Raw genomic sequence first — 20,586 nt, 5'->3', positions numbered from 1 at the left:
AATACGACGATACTTGAACATAAATGAGCTGCATGGTCGAGTTGCCAGAAAGAAGCCAATGCCACAAAAAAAAGCCCAGTTACAATATGCCCGACAACACCTCGACACGCCTCACAGCTTCTGGCACACTGTAATTTGGAGTGATGAGACCAAAATAGAGCTTTATGGTCACAACCATAAGCACTATGTTTGGAGAGGGGTCAGCAAGTATTGTGCTCCTTGAAACAACCACACCGTCTTTTTCCAGAGCAGCCTGTATATCTCCTGAGGTTACCTGTGGGTTTTTCTTTGGTATCCTGAACAATTCTTCTGGCAGTTGTGGCTGAAATCTTTCTTGGTCTACCTGACCTTGGCTTGGCTATCATGAGATCCCCGAATTTTATACTTCTTAATAAGTGATTGAACAGTACTGACCGGCATTTTCAAGGCTTTGGATATCTTTTTATATCCTTTTCCATCTTTATAAAGTTCCATTACCTTGTTACGCAGGTCTTTTGACAGTTCTTTTCTGCTCCCCATGGCTCAGTATCTAGCCTGCTCAGTGCATCCACGTGAGAGCTAACAAACTAATTGACTATTTATACACAGACACTAATTGCAATTTAAAAAGCCACAGGTGTGGGAAATTAACCTTTAATTGCCATTTAAACCTGTGTGTGTCACCTTGTGTGTCTGTAACAAGGCCAAACATTCAAGGGTATGTAAACTTTTGATCAAGGCCATTTGGGTGATTTCTGTTATCATTATGATTTAAAAAGGAGCCAAACAACTATGTGATAATAAATGGCTTCATATGATCACTATCCTTAAAAGTTTTTTTGCATGATCAGCCCCATTTTCAAAATCAATGCCAAAATTTCACAATTTCTGCCAGGGTATGCAAACTTTTGAGCACAACTGTATATATGTTTATAATGTATGTGTGTGTATTATTATATGAATAATTATTTGTTAAAGTTTTAAATTCACTCATAAGTTCAAGGTTTCTAATTGAGCCAAAATAAATTGACAAGAAAGAAATGTCAGTGCTATATACTTTGATATATTGTGTCCTTAAATGCATTGATTTATATATATCAGGGTTTTGTTTCTTGTGCCTTATTTGTATCAGATTGTGCTAAAAAAAAATAAAAAAGTGGAAGTGTACAATTAAGAAATGCAGTAGTTTCTGCCACTGTTAAATAAATTATCATATAATATTCATAGTAATATATATATATATAATTACTATGTCAATTGTTACGAAGCAGAATAAATAACTGTCAGAATAGGTTTACTTTCCAACTTTCCCTGAACAGTATGTGTATGTTGTATTTATCTGGAAATGTGTATTTATTCAGAAATGTTACATACAGTAGTTCTTGTTACTTAGACTCACATTTAAAAAGTAATGACATTCAATGTCAAAAATTAAATAAGACTAACTGACCCAAACAGAGTAGTTCAGTATCTAACATCTTTGTGTTGTGCTTGTCTAACCTTTTCCTGTGTCTTGGTTAAATCAGCTAGAAAAGATACTGACTGTTATGTATGGGATTGTCTCACTAATTTATTTAGTTTTGTTAGTGTATGTTTGGCAGGTGGCCTTGTACTGTATTTTTGTATTGGTGTGTTTGAATTCTGTATTTGACTATTGCATGTGTAGTTTCCACTGAAACTGTATAAAAAGTGTGTTTATATAATGCTTGCTTAATCATTAAATGTGATTAAGGATCTATACCAAGTATTTTTAAAGTTGCTAAAATCAAAGAAAAATACGTTTCACTCAATTTAGTTATTTCAGTTTGATTTTCTTTGTAGTATTCATTTTTAAATGAGTTAATTATTTCCCTCATACATACAGATGATTGCAGTTTACAATCGTGCAACCAAATAAAAATTCCTCATTTATGTTTTTGATTTTCCTTCCCAAAACATCACAGCTTACATTTACAGACAATTTACAGAGAATCCTCTTTCGCAAGCTCAATTTTAAACAAAATTAAATTAATTTAAATACAAAACCCAAACTTGAGCTATTACTTTTTGTCTAATAATGGAAAAAAGGAAATGTATTATGCCACAGTCTTTACCCTCAATGAATATTTATACATAAAACCACACACACACACTCAGGGTTTGTGTATTAGCAGAGAGCATGCTTTGTAGTTCAGCACAATATTTACAGCTATTTACATTTCCATCATACAAAAGGAAAACAAAGAGTTAAATACAAACACTTTTGTACAGTAAGCAGTATTCCAGGTCAAGTCTGGCTGCACCGTATAATTTTCTAAAAAGAGGAAAATAATAATTAAAACACTGCAAAAGACCTGCTCTTTTACAACAGCAGTTGACAATGATCGGTAAAGCCAGATTCAATGGCTGTCTTGCTGTCATCCTCCCCAAAGTCATCCCTAAAAAGGTTCCTGGCCAATCAATTGTAAGTTAGTTCAATGGTAATATATGACACAGGCTTTGCAATATGATCAGGTCTTCTGTATTTGAAAATAAGTACTCACAGTTTAAAATTAAAGAGTGACAACTTTCTGAAGGCAAACAGCTTCACAACTGAAAGGGATATTTCAACTGAAAATGAAAATGAAAATTCAATCATCATTTACTCTTGTTCTTTCAAACCCATATAACTTACTTTCTTCCATGCAACACAAACTGAGATGTTAGGATAAAAGTCCCCATTCACTTTCATTGTATGAAAAAAGTATGCAATAAAGTCAATGGTGACTGAGGCTAACATTCTGCCTAACATCCCTTTTTGAGTTTTTAATTTTCATTTTTGGATGAATTACTGCTTTGTGTTTCAGTGCAGAAAGAAACTCTCAAAATGTAACAAATGAGAGCATGTGAATTATGAGGTTGCAAAATAAAAAGTAAAATTTCCCCCACACCTATTTTCCCTGTGAAATGTTTCTTTGGAAAAGAGAACTTCCGTTTTAGTGGTGTGACAAGTGTTCCATCAAGAGAAAGTAAATTATAGGTTTACCAGCTGAATGATACTTCCCATAAGCAGATACAGATTATAATACCGATCGCTTCTTACAATTGCAAGGCGTAAAAGGTAGCGATGCTTTGTTACCTGTTGACAAAAGCTAAAAAATGCCCATAAAAGTCTAAAAATATTTCACATTGCTGACTGCATGTCAATTTAGGAATGAAAAGCAAACTGAAAAACACAACTGCATTGAAATGTAGATATACATATACAGTATATATATTTGTACAAACATAACTTAAAATGATAAATATTACTTTTTTGCTTTAGCAGTATTGATATGGAATAATATTTTAAGTACATTTTCAACTCAAGACACAGCAGGATTCTCAAGAGAATGACAAACTGGTTTCAGGGGGACATTGTGACTGGTCAAGTCCAGGGGGCAAGTTCAGTACAAGAATTCTGAAATGTGTCCAGGGCTGACATTTTAGTCATCTCTTGAAGGTACAGAAAAGGTTTAGGCTTGGTTTACAGCAGTTAAACAGGCCTAATGTAATTCCAAATGGTCCTTGATACTTCCATTTTTGTGTCCAGAATGAATACAGACGCACTTGTTTTTTACTGTTCATGCTAGACTCACTACAAATCAGTGAAATTCACTTTGACAGGTCCATATTTTTGTCATCAAGATATGGGGCATAAATTGAAGGGATAATGATGGTCAGGTCTGTAAAGTCAACATGTTAGGAATTCCTCAAGAATGTTTAAGAACACTTGCACACTGACTCTACACATTAGACTCCACAAAGGGTCTCTTTGGTTTAATGGGTGATGTCGGGCCTTGCCTTTCATTGCGAGACATCTGCCTATACTCATTGTCCTGGTAGGCCTGGGACACTGGCAGAGTCCGTGCCACTTTCACATCTGGGTATGTGGGAACCTGGCTAACTCGGCCCATTGCGTCCGCCCGGTCCCGTGTCTGGCCGGGATGGTTGGCATAGAAATCGTCATCCATGAGGTGGCCATTGTGAGCGTTGTTGGTGCGGTTGTAGTAGGCAATATGGCTGAGAGGTGCCGCTTGCTGCCCGTAGCCCATGTTACTAGGGGAAGTGGCCGGACTATTTACCACAGTATCCAGAGACGATACGGTCCAGGGCCGAGAAACAGTGGAGGAGGATGCAAGCGAAGGCTGTTGCTGAATGTACTGCTGAGTCCTTGCTGTCTTGTCGATGATGCCCATGAAGGGTGTAGCACGGGAACGAACCGCCTCACCTGGGTAAGTGCCACCCACCACCCGGAGGTCTGTACCTTGTGGGGGTGACATCGGTGAAATGTCATCGTGGTAGCTACTTTCATAGGAAAGCTTTAGTGGGATCTCCATTTGCTGTGCTGAAGCCAAAGCCCTAAAACCTGGGCCTTGATTTGCTGCAGATCCCGCCACTAAACTGTTGCTGGATGGAGAGAAGCGTAGACCTGTACTATGGGAATGAATAAGAGGGCGTGGGGCAGGTGGATGCTGTTTGGGCTCTGCACTGTTTGCACTGGCAGGACATCTGTGGGCATGAGGGTTCTCAGGCGAGTCAAGGGTTACCTGCCGCTCCATCTCATGGGGCGAGATGGGATAGTAGGCGGTCGATTGACTGCGGCTGATCTGGGGCGTCTGGCCATAGCGGATGCCTCCAGGGCTGGGTCTGTATGCGGAGGAGGGCCTCTGTGAAAGCTCTTCCTCAGCAACACCAGGGTCCATGCTGATGGCACGCTGGTACAAAGCCCCTGCGCTCAGACTGCCTTGGGGTTGAAGTGACCCAGAATACCCTCCATCTCCAAGTTCATCCAGGTCTCCTGGGCAGCGGACGCTCATAGAGTGGGTGATCTGACTGTAAGTGCTACTACCCAGTACGGCACTGGAGTGTATCGCAGTGCTGGGTTGGTTGGTCCGGACAATCTGTGCCTTGGCTGGTTGCAACCACTGGCCCTGCTGTGATGCCTGGGAAATCTGTTGGGGAAGTTGGAAAGAATGTTGGCTGCTCATCTTGGATAGAGGGGACTTGGGGCGGCCCGCAAGCTGGTCCTGCTGGTTGCGTCCTGCAGAGGCGGACTGGGGTCGGTACATGGCGACTCCTTCAGAAGTAGGGCTGGCGCGGTACTGTGGTCCACGACATAATGGGGATGGCGGTGGGCTGAAGTGGTAGGAGGCTTGATGAGGTGGACTGGGCCGGTAGTGGGAGCTCTGGTGTGTTGGGGAGAGTGACGGGGAGGTGGATTGGTAGCCCTGGCGAGTAGGAGAAGACATTGAAGGGGGGCTGGGGCGCAGGTCGAACGCCTGTCCCAGGTAGGGGGAATCATGAAGGCTTGGAGATGGGGGCATGCTCTGAATGACTGGAAGCCCCAATGGATTAGTGTGGTGCTCGGCAGGGACACCTAGCGGTAGGCCGTCCAAATCCTGCACAAGGTAATCGTCGTCCACCATGAACAAGTCCTGGACAGGCTCCATATCTGAAAAACGAGGCTCCATTGATGAAGGCGGGACCATGGGTGGGTCTTGATCATGGGGAGGGGAAGGGGGTGGATCCAGCTCCTGTTGCTGATGACACTCCTCCTCCACACGCTGCAGCAGACGCTGGATCTCTCGGTTATTCGGACACAGATGCAGGGCTTCACTCAGGTCCTCCAGGGCTGCGTGGAATTGCCTACAGAGAGGGAGACAGGGAATGACAGAGTAGGAAGGTGAGAATCACAGTAAGAAGCTAGGAGAACAAAAGATGTTAACTGTGTACCAACTTACTTAGACTTCCATTGTAAGAGTTGTCAAAGAACATTCCTTTAATCATTTTACCTATAAATCAACCTATCAAATTCTTAGACCCAGAAAGATCTCTGATCTTCTAAAACAAGGCAATAAAATCTGTATTTTGGGTGCAGAGTAAAAGTAAACAGAATAATGAGTAGAGAAAAAGGAATAAAATATGAATGATGGACTTTCTGAGGAAAAAGAATCTGATTGGTCAACACAACATGAAGTATGAAGAATAGGTGTAATCCTGATGTTGACTTCTGATGAGGCAGAAGTCAGGGGCTTAAATTGACATCTGTCTTGTAGATCATAGTGCTTTTTCAACTAGATAAAACATTTTTGGCCAGTTTGGGTCATGAATGGTCACTCTGCACTTTATCTGCGCTATATACAAAATGTGATTCAAAGACTGTCCTGCCTGTTGGTTGCTACGATTACCTGCTGCTGCGCTTGGCACGGGCTCGTGTGTAATAGGCTTCATAGGATTTGGGTTTCAACTCTAGTGCCTTGGAGGCAAACTCCACTGCCATTCCAAAGTCCTGCAAGCAACAACAGGACCAACAGTCATACACTGAGCCGTACATGAGGTCAGAGGGAGGACACACACACACACACACACGCACATGTTGGTGCAGCTATCCTCTCCATTGACATAATGATTTTTATACTGTACGAACTATAGATTCTATCCCCTAACCCTAACCCTACCCCTAAACCTAACCCTCACAAAAAACTTTTTTTACATTTTACATAGCATTTTTACATTTTCAAAAAAACATAGTTTAGTATTTTTAAACGATTTGAATTATAGGGACACTAGAAATGTCCTCATAAACCACATTTATAGCATAATAGCCTTGTAATTACCAGTTTGTAACCCAAAAAAATGTCCTTGTGAACCACCCAATCCCGACCGCCCGCCACACACACACACACACACACACACACACACACACACACTCATATTAAACATGAATATGTAACATATATATGAGGACATGAACACTGATTGTTACAAAAATCAACAGACAAACAAACAGAATATGTTCAGCACCAAAAGTGTAAATATGATAAACAAATATATGGGAAATGCATGTACACATTTATAAAATGTGCAGATACACACACAAATATATGCTGTTCAGGAACTGTGGGTAAATGCAATGCATCAGCTCTTTAAAGGGATAGTTCACCCAAAAATGAAAATTCTCTCATCATTTACTCACCCTCATGCCATCCCAGATGTGTATGACTTTCTTTTTTCTGCAGAACACAAATTATGATTTTTAGAAGAATATTTCAGCTCTGTACATCCGTACAATGCAAGTGAATGTGTGCCAAAATGTTGAAGCTCCAAAAAGCACAAAGTCATCATAAAAGTAATCCATACGACTCCAGTGTTTTAATGCATATTATCAGAAGTGATATGAAAGGTGTGGGTGAGAAACAGATCAATATTTAAGTCCTTTCTGGCTATAAATTCTTCTCCCTGCCCAGTAGGTGGTGATATGCACGAAGAATGTGAATCAACAAAAACACAAGAAGAATGTGAAAGTGAAAGTAAAAGTGGAGATTGGCTGAGCAGGGAGGAGAAATATCGATCTGTTTCTCACCCATACCTATCATATCACTTCTGAAAATACTGATTTAACCACTGGAGTCTCATGGATTACTTTTCTGCTGACTGATGCGATTTTTGGATCTTCAAAATTTTGGCACCCCTTCACTTGCATTGTAACGACCAAAAGAGCTTAGATTCTTCTAAAAATCTTCATTTGAGTTCAGCAGATGAAAGAAAGTCATACACATCTGGGATGGCATAAGGATGAGTAAATGATGAGAGAATTTTCATTTTTGGGTGAACTATTCCTTTAAGACACTTTCCAGGTCAAATCTGTCCCTGTACTAAACCTCACACTGAAACGAATCCAATAAATGTCAGTGTCAATAAATGATCCTATAAACCAAACTGAAACAGAGATGAGAGCGAAATGAGTAGAAAAGAGGGTTGCTCTGCATTACCATCAACTAAAAATGTGTAAGGACATGAAAGGGGGCTTTGTGGAACATTGCTTCATGTGGAGGATAGAGGTGTGAAATTCAAAACTCAAAAGGTCCTTTAGTGATGAGAAATCGGTAATAAAGGAGAAATAAATAGGAAGATCAAGATATTCCCTATTATTCCATTGACACGGTCATAAATATCCTTGTTACACAAACTGATTTATCTCTGAGTGTTTAAAAAATAGAACAGAGTAGGTAAAAAAACCAAAAAAAAACAAACAGAAAAACATAGGGTTAGTTCACCCAAAAATTAAAATTCTGTCATCATTTATTCACTCTCATGGTCGCTCACAACCTGTAAGACTTTCTGTCTGCTTGCGCTAAACAACGCAAGCTCTCGCCTGAACGAGCTTCTCTTCTAGCACTCATCACAACAACCGATATCAATACTTTCACTGAAAAATGGCTTACATTTCATGTTGTTTCTCACAAAAACCTATCATATGCCTTTGGAAGACATTGAATATGATGCACGAGCCGCATGGACTATTTTTACAATATGTCTGGGTGCTTTTTATAGCTTTGAAGTGAGTCATTATCAACTGCCATTGTACTGAATAGAATATTAATAGATTTTTTTACTTTTGTGTTCCACATAAGAAAACCTTATATGGGTTCAAAATGACATGAGTGGGAAATAATGACTGTAATTACATTTTTGGGTGAACTATTCCCTTAAAACTAATATGTGCACACATACAATTTGTTAGTTAGTTAGTTGATATTTAGTGGATGCTTTTTAAATGAAGAGATTCAGGATACATGATTAATTACATGTACAGTTCTCTTATAAGATGGCTTTGATCATACTGGCTCCTATGCACCCATCATGCTGTTATTCCATACCATTAATGAATTGACTATCAATACCCCTAAGAACAAATGATCTATAGGAAGGAATTACCAAAAGCTCTACAGTCTTTTTTTATGTGAGGTGTCTGATATAGGTGATTTTCAAGGTCTCAATGCTGAAGAGGGACAGAAGGAAGAGAGTTTATTTACAGAACAAAACTGAGTGTTTAGGACTCACGTTCAATTTCCTCCGGCAGCGAGAGAGGTTGAGTAGCAGAGAGACTTTGAGCTCACGGAAGGTCTTCAGATCTTCTGTGAAACCCTCTCTTGGGAACTTCTTCAGGGCATACTGGTAACGTTGAGCGGCTTCTTTCACCTTTCCTTTCTGGAGCAGCAAAATTTTGACAAATTTGTAATTTGACAGTAAATACATTTTAAAGCAATGCAATATTATAATAACAATAATAAAAATAATAATCACCATGTTATTAGGGATACATATTATATTTGTAATGAGTGGTCGACCAATATACATTCATGGCCGATGCCAAAATTGGAGATCTAGCACTGATATCTATCTGGTTGATGGCTTATGTGTGTTTATATGTACTGCATACAATGCAATACAATTAATGATAACAAATATGATGTATACAAAACTGTGAAACTTAATTTACTCAACATTTACTCAAAATTCAGTAAAATATATTTGAAAACAGATTCTTTTATTATTATCCACTGAAATGACAGTCTGTAGATTTTTCAACCGACACAAAGTGGAACTAACTTATATTAATCAGCTAAGCAAGCGGGCATGGTTACTGGCCTATTACAATAAAGTCAAAATATTTGAAATACTGTCCAAATAATCAACACGGCGATATATCAGTCTATAACTGTCATGATTGTCTGTGTTTTTAAATTATAGGCATCAGGATTGGCAAATGACCCGAGCCAAATTTAAACTCATGTCTAACCGTCTGCTTTCAGTATTGAATATCAGTGCATTCCTATTTGTAACAATCATCATTTTCAAAACGTACAGGCTACATTTCTTCTGCTGAATATTCTAGTCATTTTGGGTATGATTAAAGCCCAAATAAAAGCAACTGGCCTTGTAGAATCCATCCCCTTCTTCTATCAGTTTGCTCAGCAGGACAATCATAATATCAGGTTTGGATGTCGCCATCGCCCATGTTGCTGGACCTGAGTGCAATAGAGCATGAAAAAGAGAATAGTGTCAGAGTCAGCCCAGACATAGATTGCATGGGCACAGAACTAGTTTCCTAATCTCTTAGGGACACAAAGGAAGTAGCAGGGATGCCAGGATATCTTGCTTGAAAGGAAGAAAAGTCTATAAACAACTTCTGGATATCACAAAAAGCCAGGGCAACACACCAGACTAATGAAAAGAAACAAAATGCAACTTGGCTGTTTATACTGTACCTTGCCAAAATAAAAATCTATCAGCAATAAAGACATTAAGTCCAACAGCTACTAAACCTGCAGTCAACAAGGACGAGCTCCCTGTGAAGAGCCTGAACTGAAGTCATGTGTTTGTACTGAATGTACAGTGGGGGGAGTGGGGGCAATAAGAGATTGATAGGGGTCTATTAGAGCTGTAGATTTGACCATGGGAAGCCAGGTGCAGTATGCAGTATGCAGGCAGTGATTTAGTGCAAATCATGCAGGTCGCAGCCGAGGAAAAGTACACTTAGCACTGGATCGGTTACCAAACTGGCCAAAAGCCTGAAAAAAAGGCCAAATACCGGCCAATTAAAAGTAACTGTTAAAACACTAAAGGCTGCATCATACATATCACTTTCTTATTCAGGATTTTTTTGTCTTGTTTTCTAGTAAAAAATCTAAACATCCTTAACACATAATAAATGTATTTAAACTAATATTCTGGGTTCAATACAAGTTAAGTTCAATCGACTGCATTTGTGGCAGAATGTTGGTTAACCATCCCTCCTTTTCATAAAAAAGCAAAAATCAAGGTTACAGTGGGGCACTTACAATGGAAGTGAATGGGGGCCAATTTTTTGAGGGGTTAAAGGCAGAAATCTGAAGCGTACAATTTGATAAAATCACTTACATTATTCTTCTGTTAAGACTTGTGTATTATTTGAGCTTTAAAGTTGTTTAAACTGTCTTTTTCTCCACTTTAACTTTCACTTTCAGCTGTGAAAGTGAAACTAAAAAGGCACCACATGTGTTTTTTTGATGTAAAAGTGAAAGTGGAGATTTAGAGTAAAAAAGGACTTAAATTTTGATCTGTTTCTCACCCACACCTATAATATTGCTTCTTTAGATATGGATTTAACCACTGGAGTCTTATGAATTACTTTTATGTTTCCTTTGTGATTTGTTCAGCTACAAAGGACTGATCACCATTCAGTTGCATTGTATGGACCAACAAAGCTGAGATGTTCTTCTAAAAATCTTCATTTGTGTTCTGCAAGAAGAAAGAAAGTCATACACATCTGGGATGGCATGAGGGTAAGTAAATGATGAGAGAAGTTTAATTTTTGGGTGGACTATCCCTTTAACATTTATGGGTTGGCCCCATTCACTTCCATTGTAAGTGCCTTACTAAATAATTAATAAACTTAATTCAAGATCTATTCTCCGAAAACAAGTCTTATTCTAGTACACAACATTGTTAAATAAGTAAATTTAGCCTGTTTTAAGGATGTTTGGACATTTTACTGGGAAACAAGACATTAACACTGATTAAGAAAAAAAAAATGTTCAGTGTGGAAGCATCTTCATGCAAAAAGCAACAATGTTTTTCCAACATGCAGCCATGCAAGCACAGAAACTGAGTCAAAATGTCCATGTCTACCCCCACCATTTTTGCAGCACTGACATCACACAAAATCCACCCATGTTTATAGCTGATGACAGTTATTTTTTGTATTCACAAGGGCACCCAAAACACTAACAGACCCGAACAATAGAGACGAGATGGAGGGACACAGTCAAAAAGTGGCAGATGGGGGCACACAAAGGTTTGCGTTTTACCTCGGGCACGGGTGGGGAGGGTCTGACATCCTGGTTTAGAAGAAAAAGGAGGTGGGTGGGATCACGAGTAAAAGGGTGACAGGTTATTGGGGCAGAGTGAAGCATCATGGGAGGGGCATCCGTATCAGACAGGAAGCAAAGTTTTATGAGAACAGGAGACAGGAGCGTGATAGGGTCAGAGAAAGAGACAGAGAGAGATTGATGGTGGTTAGGTGTGAGAGAGTGACATGAGAGGAAGAACAGGGAAGATCAGCTGTGAGAAGCTGCGGCAAGCAGCAACATTAGCAAAAGCAACAGGCTCATCCTGATCAGCTGCTGATCAGTGCAGTTCTGGAGTTCGGTGAAGAGCACAGATAGAAAGAGGTTAGATTACAATGACTGAGGTTACAGGGAGGGGAATGAAGGAGACCCTGAGATGCATGTAGCTATACCTTTGCAACATATAATCAAGAATGAACTTCTGTCTTAAAAAAACCCCAACCCTTTTTATTGGATAACCCTTTGTAAAATAGCTGGCAAACTGGTGTGTGCAAATGTCTACCTGCAGGTGTTGTACTATGTATCCACCTTATTTTGCAACACGGAAGTAAGCAAACGGTTGCGTTTCTGGCAAGTGTGACAGAGTTCTGCTGTCATTGACCACAATGTAAACAACTAGAAGGATAATAAGACCAGAATTTAGTGATATGGGCTTATAAACTAGAACACAACCACATGAGGTACAGCAGAACAATATGCCAACGTCGGATAGTTTTCTAATGTCAGTTTATGAAAATAATGATTAATGGTAATAATATGATGACATATATTGCCAGCCTGCAAAATAAAGCAACATAATGTAGTATTTTTGTATCACTAAAATAGCTGGAGGTGGCTTATACCGGAAGAGGTCCACGTTGAAGGTTGATAATGGCAGCGCCCTAGTCACGCTGAAAAACAAGCTGGATAGGTACTTCATATTAGGATTGTTGATTTAACATGTTAATTCAGTGCAATTAATTATATAAAAAAATAACACGTTTAAATTGCAATTGCAATGCAATTAATCATGTTCTCGGAGCGTGATAAGGAATATTCTTAAAATCGGAGCAATTCAAGCATGAGGTACCAACTGTTTCCAGCAGAGGGCAGTAAGCGAGACTCAGTTGTACAGACAAACCGAACTCAGGCTTGCTTGACACTAATGACAGCACAAGATGAGGACACGTTCTTGCGTTCAAACACAGCTGGACGGAGTTCTGAACAGTTTAACTTGACACAGCGACTTAAAAACAGTGCGTTTATGATACGACGCAACAAAAGTGACACAACAATGTTTACAGTGATGCATCCTAAGAAAAGCCCTTATAATACATCTTTCTCGAACAGACTGATGAATTTCATTGCAAAATAGATTGCTGTGAAATGTATGCCAACGACAGGCCAATGTCCAATAATATGAAAATAATATATTGCCTTTTAAAGTCACTTTCTGTATTGTCTTTCAATGCTTTACTTGTCTGCCATGATAATGTCATTACATTTTAATTATCAGAATTATTCTACTTAAAATAAATATTATTTGTTATAATTATTTAAATCTAACTATAATTAATCATTATATATTATTGTTATTCAGGGGCCTTTCTCAGCAAATATTTATATATGCAATCAGTTGCATATTTGTAATTAATTCGATTAACATTTTTAATCGATTGACAGCCCTACTTGTGTTCTGCATGTAAAAAGAGTTGGAAGGGTTGGCTTACAGGTCACTAATGCAATATCAATATTTCCCCCTCCACAAAGTTGTATCTTTTATAAAGCTTCTTTGAATCTGTATGTTTTGCAATAAGTGCTACACAAATAAATCACTAGTCTTGACAGTCCATAAATGCAACAGCAACACTTGCAAATCACAGAATAACTCAAAACAGTAATACATGAGAAGGTTGTTGTTTTAATGTCTCTGTTATTGCATATCAGGAACGAAGAAACAATTACTGATTGCACTTTTAAAACAAGAATCCATTTTTAATCAAGTGTACAATTTTGAGCCCTACCTATCTTGGCACCCTTCTTGAGCAGTGCCACAACCACCGAAGTGTTCCTGCAGCCAACGGCCCGGTCCAGCGGACGCATGCCACTGTAATCCACATGCTCGATCATCGCACCGTGATCCACCAGATACTGCACCTGAAACCATTTAAAATGCCAGAGCAGTGGCTTATTGTCTGTGAATCTGTCGAAAACATTAATGTACACTAACATATATGTCATCATTAGTTTCATATAACATTTGTTTTGTTTTTTGAATAGACACATCTTATAAAAAGGTCTAATATAACAGTAGACTGTGAGACCTAATGTTTGAGAAAAAAAAAAGATCTAACATTTGGCTAATTAGCATTTTTAACATCAAAGTTTTATGGTAATTAACTGTACTTTAGATGGCAAGCAACTAAAGTAACTAACCACATCAGAGTCGCCATAGAAGGCAGCAAGATCCAGCGGGGTGCGACCACTCTTGTCTGCGTGGGCTGTAGCCGCCCCTCTCTCAACTAGAGCACGGACCAATGGGAGGTGACCTTTAAGACAAGCCCAGCTCAGTGCTGTCAGCCCCTCCTTGTCCATCAGAGATAATGAGGCACCTGTGCCATAAGTCAGCAATGTCAAAGGTTAGAGAGGATTGATTGATGAGAGTCTTCTTTGAGGTTTTGAATTGTATAGTAGGAATAAAGAAACTGGATCAGTTAATAATAAATGTATGATTTTAAACTTCAAACAACCCACACATTGTTAAATTACCAATAGTTCTTCAATGTTTATCAGTTTGAACATCAGAAGCAGATGTTAGGAATCTAGTCTATGAGTAGGACAGTCATACCTTGAGCCAGCAGGAACTCTGCCGTGCCCAGATGTCCCTCAGACGCAGCCATCATGAGAGGAGTTCGTCCCTGTTTATCTGCCATGTTTACATCAGCACCGTGATTCAGCAGCAGATCCACTATCTGCACAACCAAACAGACATCTCAGATTAAAACAACATCCACCAACCTCAGAAATTCCAGATAAACATCAACAAAATACTATTATACACTAGAAATGCAAAATACATACATACAATACATGAAGCTTCAGTGTAAACAGTAAAAAAAAAATAAAAAATAAAAAATAAAAAAAATACATATATATATATATATATATATATATATATATATATATATATATATATATATATATATATATATATATCAACTAAAATATCAAAATAATGTATATTTCTAATATAAACCATAATATTGGTTATTGGCCATATACATACAAATTATGATGTGATTTTTTTTATGTGACAGATGTGATTTTTTTGAGCTGTAGAAGGTGCCCACCTGCCAGTGTCCCTGTCGCACGGCACTGAAGAGTGGTACAATACCCCTGCGGTTGGGTTGAGCCACTGCGGCACCCTGCTCCAACAAAAGACGACATACGTCTAGCTTCCCCCGACCTGCTGCTGCTGTCAGGGCTGAGAGAAAGAAAGAGTAAATCACTTCCTTATGTGTACAGTTTACATTTAAAGGGATAGTTCACCCAAAAATGAAAATTCTCTCATCATTTACTCACCCTCATGCCATCCAAGATGTGTTTGACTTACTTTTTTCTGCTGAACACAAACAAAGATTTTTAGAAGAATATCTCAGCTCTGTAGCTCCATACAATGCAAGTGAATGGTTATCAGACCTTTGTAACTCCAAATATCACATATAGAAAACATAGAAGTAATCCATACGACTCAAGTGTTTAAATCTATGTCTTCAGAAGCGATATGATAGGCGTAAGAAACAGATCAAAATCTAAGTCCTTGTTTTTTTGCTCTAAATCTCCACTTTCACATCTGAAAGTCACATGTGGTGCCTGTTTAGTTTCCCTTTCACACCTGAAAGTGGAGATTTAGAGTAAAAAAGGACTTCAATATTGTTCTGTTTCTCACCCACACCTATTATATTGCTTCTGAAGACATGGATTTAAACACTGGAGTTGCATGGATTACTTTTATGTTTCCTTCATGTGATTTTTGGAGCTACAAAGGTCTGATCACCATTCACTTGCATTGTATGGGCCTACAGAGCTGAGATATGTTTGCTGAAGAAAGAAAGTCATACACATCTGGGATGGCATGAGGGTGAGTAAATGATGAGAGAATTTTTAATTTTTGGGTGAACTATCCCTTTAAATCAACAGGCACACCAACACGGTACATCTGGCAATGTTGTACCTGTTTCACCCCACAGTGTGTCAAAGCTATTTATTTGAGCTCGTTCCTCCTCTTCTTCATCTTTCTCAGGCAAGTCAAGCAGATATGATACAATCTGTGGGGGGGAAAACAAATCTAATAAATAAAACAAATTTGTATTACTATATTAACAAGAAAGTGTAAAGTGTACTACAAGGTTGCACATACATAAAGGAAAGCACGTACATTTGTGTATACACTGGCCCCAAAATATTTGGACATCACACTTAAAACATATGAATGTCATAGCATTGATAAATTGTCAGTGCAATTTATTTAAAAGAAAAATAGACATAATAGTTATAAAATAGTCATAAACCAAAACAAAGACATTTTCAAAATGATACATTTCAAAAAATATTTGGACACTTTCTGGTTGTCAAACATTTGTGGATCATAGTTAATGTGAATCGTGAAGTTAGTTCTGAGAAAAACTCTAGCTTTCTTTGTTATATATTATCTAATGTATTGAAATTCATACATTTTTAATTTTCCGCATATTTGACTTGGCACAGGTTTTACGCCAGATGCCCTTCCTGAAGACGGTTACTGAGATTAAGCGAATAGTATTCAGCTGGTCATGTGATTTTAAAATGGTAGCCCCCATGAGGGCGCCCCTGCCCCATGTGCCCTTCTACTTTTTGGGGCCACTGTTGGCCATATTCAGTTAGTGTGCATGCATACCTCTGTATAGCCCATACTGGCTGCTGCTATGAGGGCCTGCTGTACTGCATGACTCTTACTGAAGGATCCAGCCTGCTGCCCTTCTGTGTTCCACTCACACTGCACCAGATACTTCACCACCTCTAGGTGACCTCGCAGGGCAGCGTGGACCAGTGCACACTGGCCGTTCTTATCCAGGTGATCCACCTGTACAGAGCATCAGAGATGTAACTTTGACAGCTAACTCAAGACTAACAGCCTCCATTTTGCATTCTGATAGGCTACCAGTCTCTATTCAGACACGTCATTGGCTGACCTTGGCTTTCTTGGCGCAGAGGGCAATTATGATGGACAGGTGTCCTGCGGCAGCTGCATAGCTAAGGGAAGTGAGCCCGGTCTCTGAAACACCCTCCACATCCGCCCCAAACTCCAACAGTAGAGCCAAAGTCTCCTGGTAGCCCAGGTGAGCGTGCACACACAGGATGGGGGCATTATTTAAAACCTCTGTACGATAGTTCACGTTGGCGCCACCCAGAATGAGCAATCGAGATACCTAGTGGAAAGGATGGAGAGAGTCGTGTGGATGAGTAGATGGAAGAAGGGATTCAGAGAGGAAAGGTTTTTAGATGAGCATTTGTGTCAGGCTAACTGGTGCTGTAACAACTGCTTGTTGAGAACTAGAAAAGGCAAGTTCATCAAGAGGAACTTTGAATGTTGGCTTGTCAAAGCCTTGCCTGAAAGTTTAAAAGAGTGTGTCCTTTCGAAACTTTGGCAGTTTAAATAGTGATTCGAAGTTTTAAGGTAATAAGCCTTGTGTAGTTTGCAAACATGGGTAGACAGCCAGCCAGTCAGCCAGACAAACAAACAAGAACAATTACAATGAGATTTCTTTTTTTTTTTTTTTAAGATTTGGGGGATTTTTAATTGTCAGCTACTGGAAAACCATTAGTTTGATCAGTTAGAAGAGACATGGCACACCAAGTTAGAACAGGCTGAAGGACTGTGGTGAATTTTGTGGAAGTCTAGTATGTTATTACCTTGATGTTTGGAGTGTAGAGGTTTCTCAATGAAGCCAGAGCAGCAGAGAGCCCTTCTGTGCTGTAGGAAATCCACAACCCCTGCAGCACTGACGAGGAAACCCCAACCTTCTTACTCAGGCCCTGAGTGCAAGACATTCACATTGTTATTAGTAAAAACTGATACAATGACATTGACAACTCATATGTTGTAATGTAATTTAGGGTTAACTTGCTTAAAAGCGTTTGTATACTGCTTTTTTATAATACAAACAAAACAAAATAGATGATATCAATGTGTAAACTTTGCAAATTTACAGTAGCAAAGGATTGGTAGAGCTGTGAATGTTACACACTTTAAAGATGTGAGCTTTGAGAATGTGGTGGCCAAGTTCAAGGGTCTGTTGTCGATTGAGTTTCCCCACTTGTCGTGAAAACCAGAAAGCAAGCAGTGTATGACCACTCCTAAAGAAAATGTTTAAAGAAAATGTATAAACAGTACTGCACTGACACTTCAACCCACAAAAAAAAATAAATAAATAAATAAATTCCCTCCTTATTTTGGCCCTTAGACTGCCTCACCTGGGGTCACAGAGGAACTTGGTCTTCTCTCCTTCCTCTCTCCAGATGAGCCACTCTCTGAAGGAGGGGTGGATGAACATATGTGTTCCATCTCGTCTTTTCACCAAGAATGGTGACAAAAGTTCACATCTCTGCTGAAAATCGTCCCAGTCTAATGCGGCTCTGTGAACCATACCTGCGTTCACGGCGCCAAAAGCCTGCTCGTCAGTTAACGGGTGAAGAGAGGCCACGGCCACGTTAAGCAGTGGAAGAACACGTTCAAATGAGGACTGAGTGGGGAAACGCATGTTCAGCTGCAGCAGATAAACTTCAGCAAGATTCACTGGAACCACCTGAACACAAACATCACACTTACGATTTTTGTAAATACATTAAAAAAATAAACAAGCTGAAACAGATTCACCCTATCAAATTTTGTCATTAGAAAGTATCTTTAAAGAAGCAAAATGAGGCAAATGTCCAAGCAAATTTAAACAAAAACAAAACAAAATTGTATGATTTAAAACTCATCAAGAAAAACTTGTTGATATGAACTCTTCCTCATAATAATGGGGTAACTGATTTAATTGACCTCTGACCTTGTAGCTGGAGCTTTTGAGCACGAGGTAACCCTTCTCGATGAGGTCCAGCGTGAGCTTCAGGTAGAGGTAGGAGCCACGGCTCAGGCTCTTCAGATGAGTGCTAAGTTTGGTGAAGGCAGCATTGTCTAGTTTGCCATTGAGCGCCACATTGTTCTGGATCTCCTGGCTAGAGTGCAGCCGGTGCAGGATGTAGCCCTGCAGGTCCGAGTCAATTGCATCGCTCTCTTCCAACCGATCCAGAGAGATTCGGTGGAACGGTAATGGACGAGTAACATCCTGAGATAGAGAGGGACAGGAACGACAGTGACAGATGGAGAAAGAGAGAAAAGAGAGAAATAAGGAGGAATGGAGAAATACAAAATAAACATGAGTGGTTAAGTTGTTGAGTGTAAAAAAGGAAGGGAAGAAGGAAGAAAGGAAGGAAGGAAGGATAGAAGGAAGGATAAAAAGAAGCAAACAAGGAAGATTAAAATGAAGGAATGAAGGAAAGAAGGAAGAATAAAAAGAACGAAGAAAGGAAGGAGGGAAGGAAAGAAAGAAGAGTAAAAGGAAGGAAGCAAACAAGGAAAATTAAAAGGAAGGAAAGGAAGAATAGAATGAAGGAAGGAAAGAAAGAAGGAAGAATAAAGAGGAGGAGGGAAGGAAAGAAAGAAAGAACAATAAAAGGAAGCAAGCAAACAAGGAAGATTAAAACAAAGGAATGAAGGAAGGAAAGAAAGGAGGAAGAATAAAAGAAGGAGGGAAGTAAAGAAAGAGTAAAAGCAAGCAAGCAAACAAGGAAAATTAAAAGGAAGGAAGGAGGGAAGGAAGGAAAGAAGAATGAATAAAAGGAAGCAAGCAAACAAGAAAGATTAAAATGAGGGAAGGAAGGAAGAATAAAAGGAAGGAATAAAGGAAGAAAAAAGGAAAGAAGGATGATTAACAGGAATGAAGGAAAGAATAAATGTTTTATGACTGTTCTACAAAAGGTGTTCTATGACTAAGGAAATAAAGAGTCAAATCAAGGCTATGACAGACATATAGACAGATACCTGTAGTGTCGTTCTGACAGTGACCACTAGTTTGAGCCAGGGAGGAAAGCGCTCAATGGTTTTACACAGGAAGGAAACAATGGTTTCCCCATAATCCGGTTTATGGAACTCTGCCTCATTCAAGCCATCGATCAAGATGATGAGATTCTCCTCGAATGCGAGCTTCCTCTCTGCAAACATAGTATGTCATAAATATTGCATGTATGTCAGTGTGTGTGCAAATGTGAGAGTGTGAATGTTTACAAACCTCTATGCAGGATCTCCAGTGGTTCCAGCAGGCCCCTGCGGAATGCATTAAAAGGGTCCTGGACGCAGGCGCGTAGACTGAGGGTGCTCTGCAGATGCGGCTGGCGTAGCAGCAGTTCTCGGTAGGCCTGCATCTGAGGAGCCCTACACAACAATGCTGCCACGTTATGCACAAACTCAGGGACCAGACATGTGTACGCATTATCTGCCTGACAGTAATGGTACGCCACCACCTACAGGAGAGAGACAAGGAGAAGCAGTTAGGGGCCGTTTCACACAACATGTTTTTGCATGTTTCGTTTTTTTAAACATGTGCTAGACATATTTTACCATTGTGATGTGTGCTGCTGCTCTCTCAGCATTTTGTGTCATGAGTGCGGTGTTTTTAAGATGCCATGTCAGCTATGTTAGGTGTGGGTGAGAAACAGATCAATATTTAAGTCCTTAAAGGAATATTCCGGGTTCAATACAAGTTAAGCTCAAATGACAGCATTTGTGTGATTACCACAAAAATTAGCTTTGACTTGCCCCTCCTTTTCTTTAAAAAAAAGCAAAAATCTAGGTTCCAGTGAGGCACTTACAATG

At 39.4% G+C, this 20,586-nt stretch overlaps 1 protein-coding gene across 5 annotated transcripts in view; it reads right to left on the bottom strand.

Annotated features, from left to right (window-relative positions):
- Positions 1–2,064: 2,064 nt before the first annotated feature.
- The window catches only part of LOC127450868 (protein TANC2-like), a 225,407-nt gene continuing 206,885 nt past the window's right edge, over positions 2,065–20,586 (bottom strand). For all 5 annotated transcript variants that reach the window (XM_051715295.1, XM_051715297.1, XM_051715299.1 and 2 more), the window contains 17 exons: positions 20,003–20,234; positions 19,756–19,925; positions 18,722–19,000; positions 18,144–18,475; positions 17,918–18,026; positions 17,583–17,705; positions 16,862–17,098; positions 16,567–16,752; positions 15,865–15,958; positions 14,981–15,114; positions 14,479–14,602; positions 14,067–14,242; positions 13,655–13,787; positions 9,700–9,791; positions 8,824–8,970; positions 6,168–6,268; positions 2,065–5,625 (listed from right to left, as the gene is read on the bottom strand). In XM_051715295.1, the coding sequence (XP_051571255.1) occupies positions 3,723–5,625; positions 6,168–6,268; positions 8,824–8,970; positions 9,700–9,791; positions 13,655–13,787; positions 14,067–14,242; positions 14,479–14,602; positions 14,981–15,114; positions 15,865–15,958; positions 16,567–16,752; positions 16,862–17,098; positions 17,583–17,705; positions 17,918–18,026; positions 18,144–18,475; positions 18,722–19,000; positions 19,756–19,925; positions 20,003–20,234 (4,572 nt within the window). In that variant the 3' untranslated portion in view covers positions 2,065–3,722. The remainder of the gene's footprint in view (positions 5,626–6,167; positions 6,269–8,823; positions 8,971–9,699; positions 9,792–13,654; positions 13,788–14,066; positions 14,243–14,478; positions 14,603–14,980; positions 15,115–15,864; positions 15,959–16,566; positions 16,753–16,861; positions 17,099–17,582; positions 17,706–17,917; positions 18,027–18,143; positions 18,476–18,721; positions 19,001–19,755; positions 19,926–20,002; positions 20,235–20,586) is intronic.

The sequence above is a fragment of the Myxocyprinus asiaticus genome, chromosome 13, assembly GCF_019703515.2.
Source record: "Myxocyprinus asiaticus isolate MX2 ecotype Aquarium Trade chromosome 13, UBuf_Myxa_2, whole genome shotgun sequence".
NCBI lineage: Eukaryota > Metazoa > Chordata > Actinopteri > Cypriniformes > Catostomidae > Myxocyprinus > Myxocyprinus asiaticus.
Note: the sequence above shows the minus strand (reverse complement) of the source record. Positions and strands in the feature narration are given on the sequence as shown.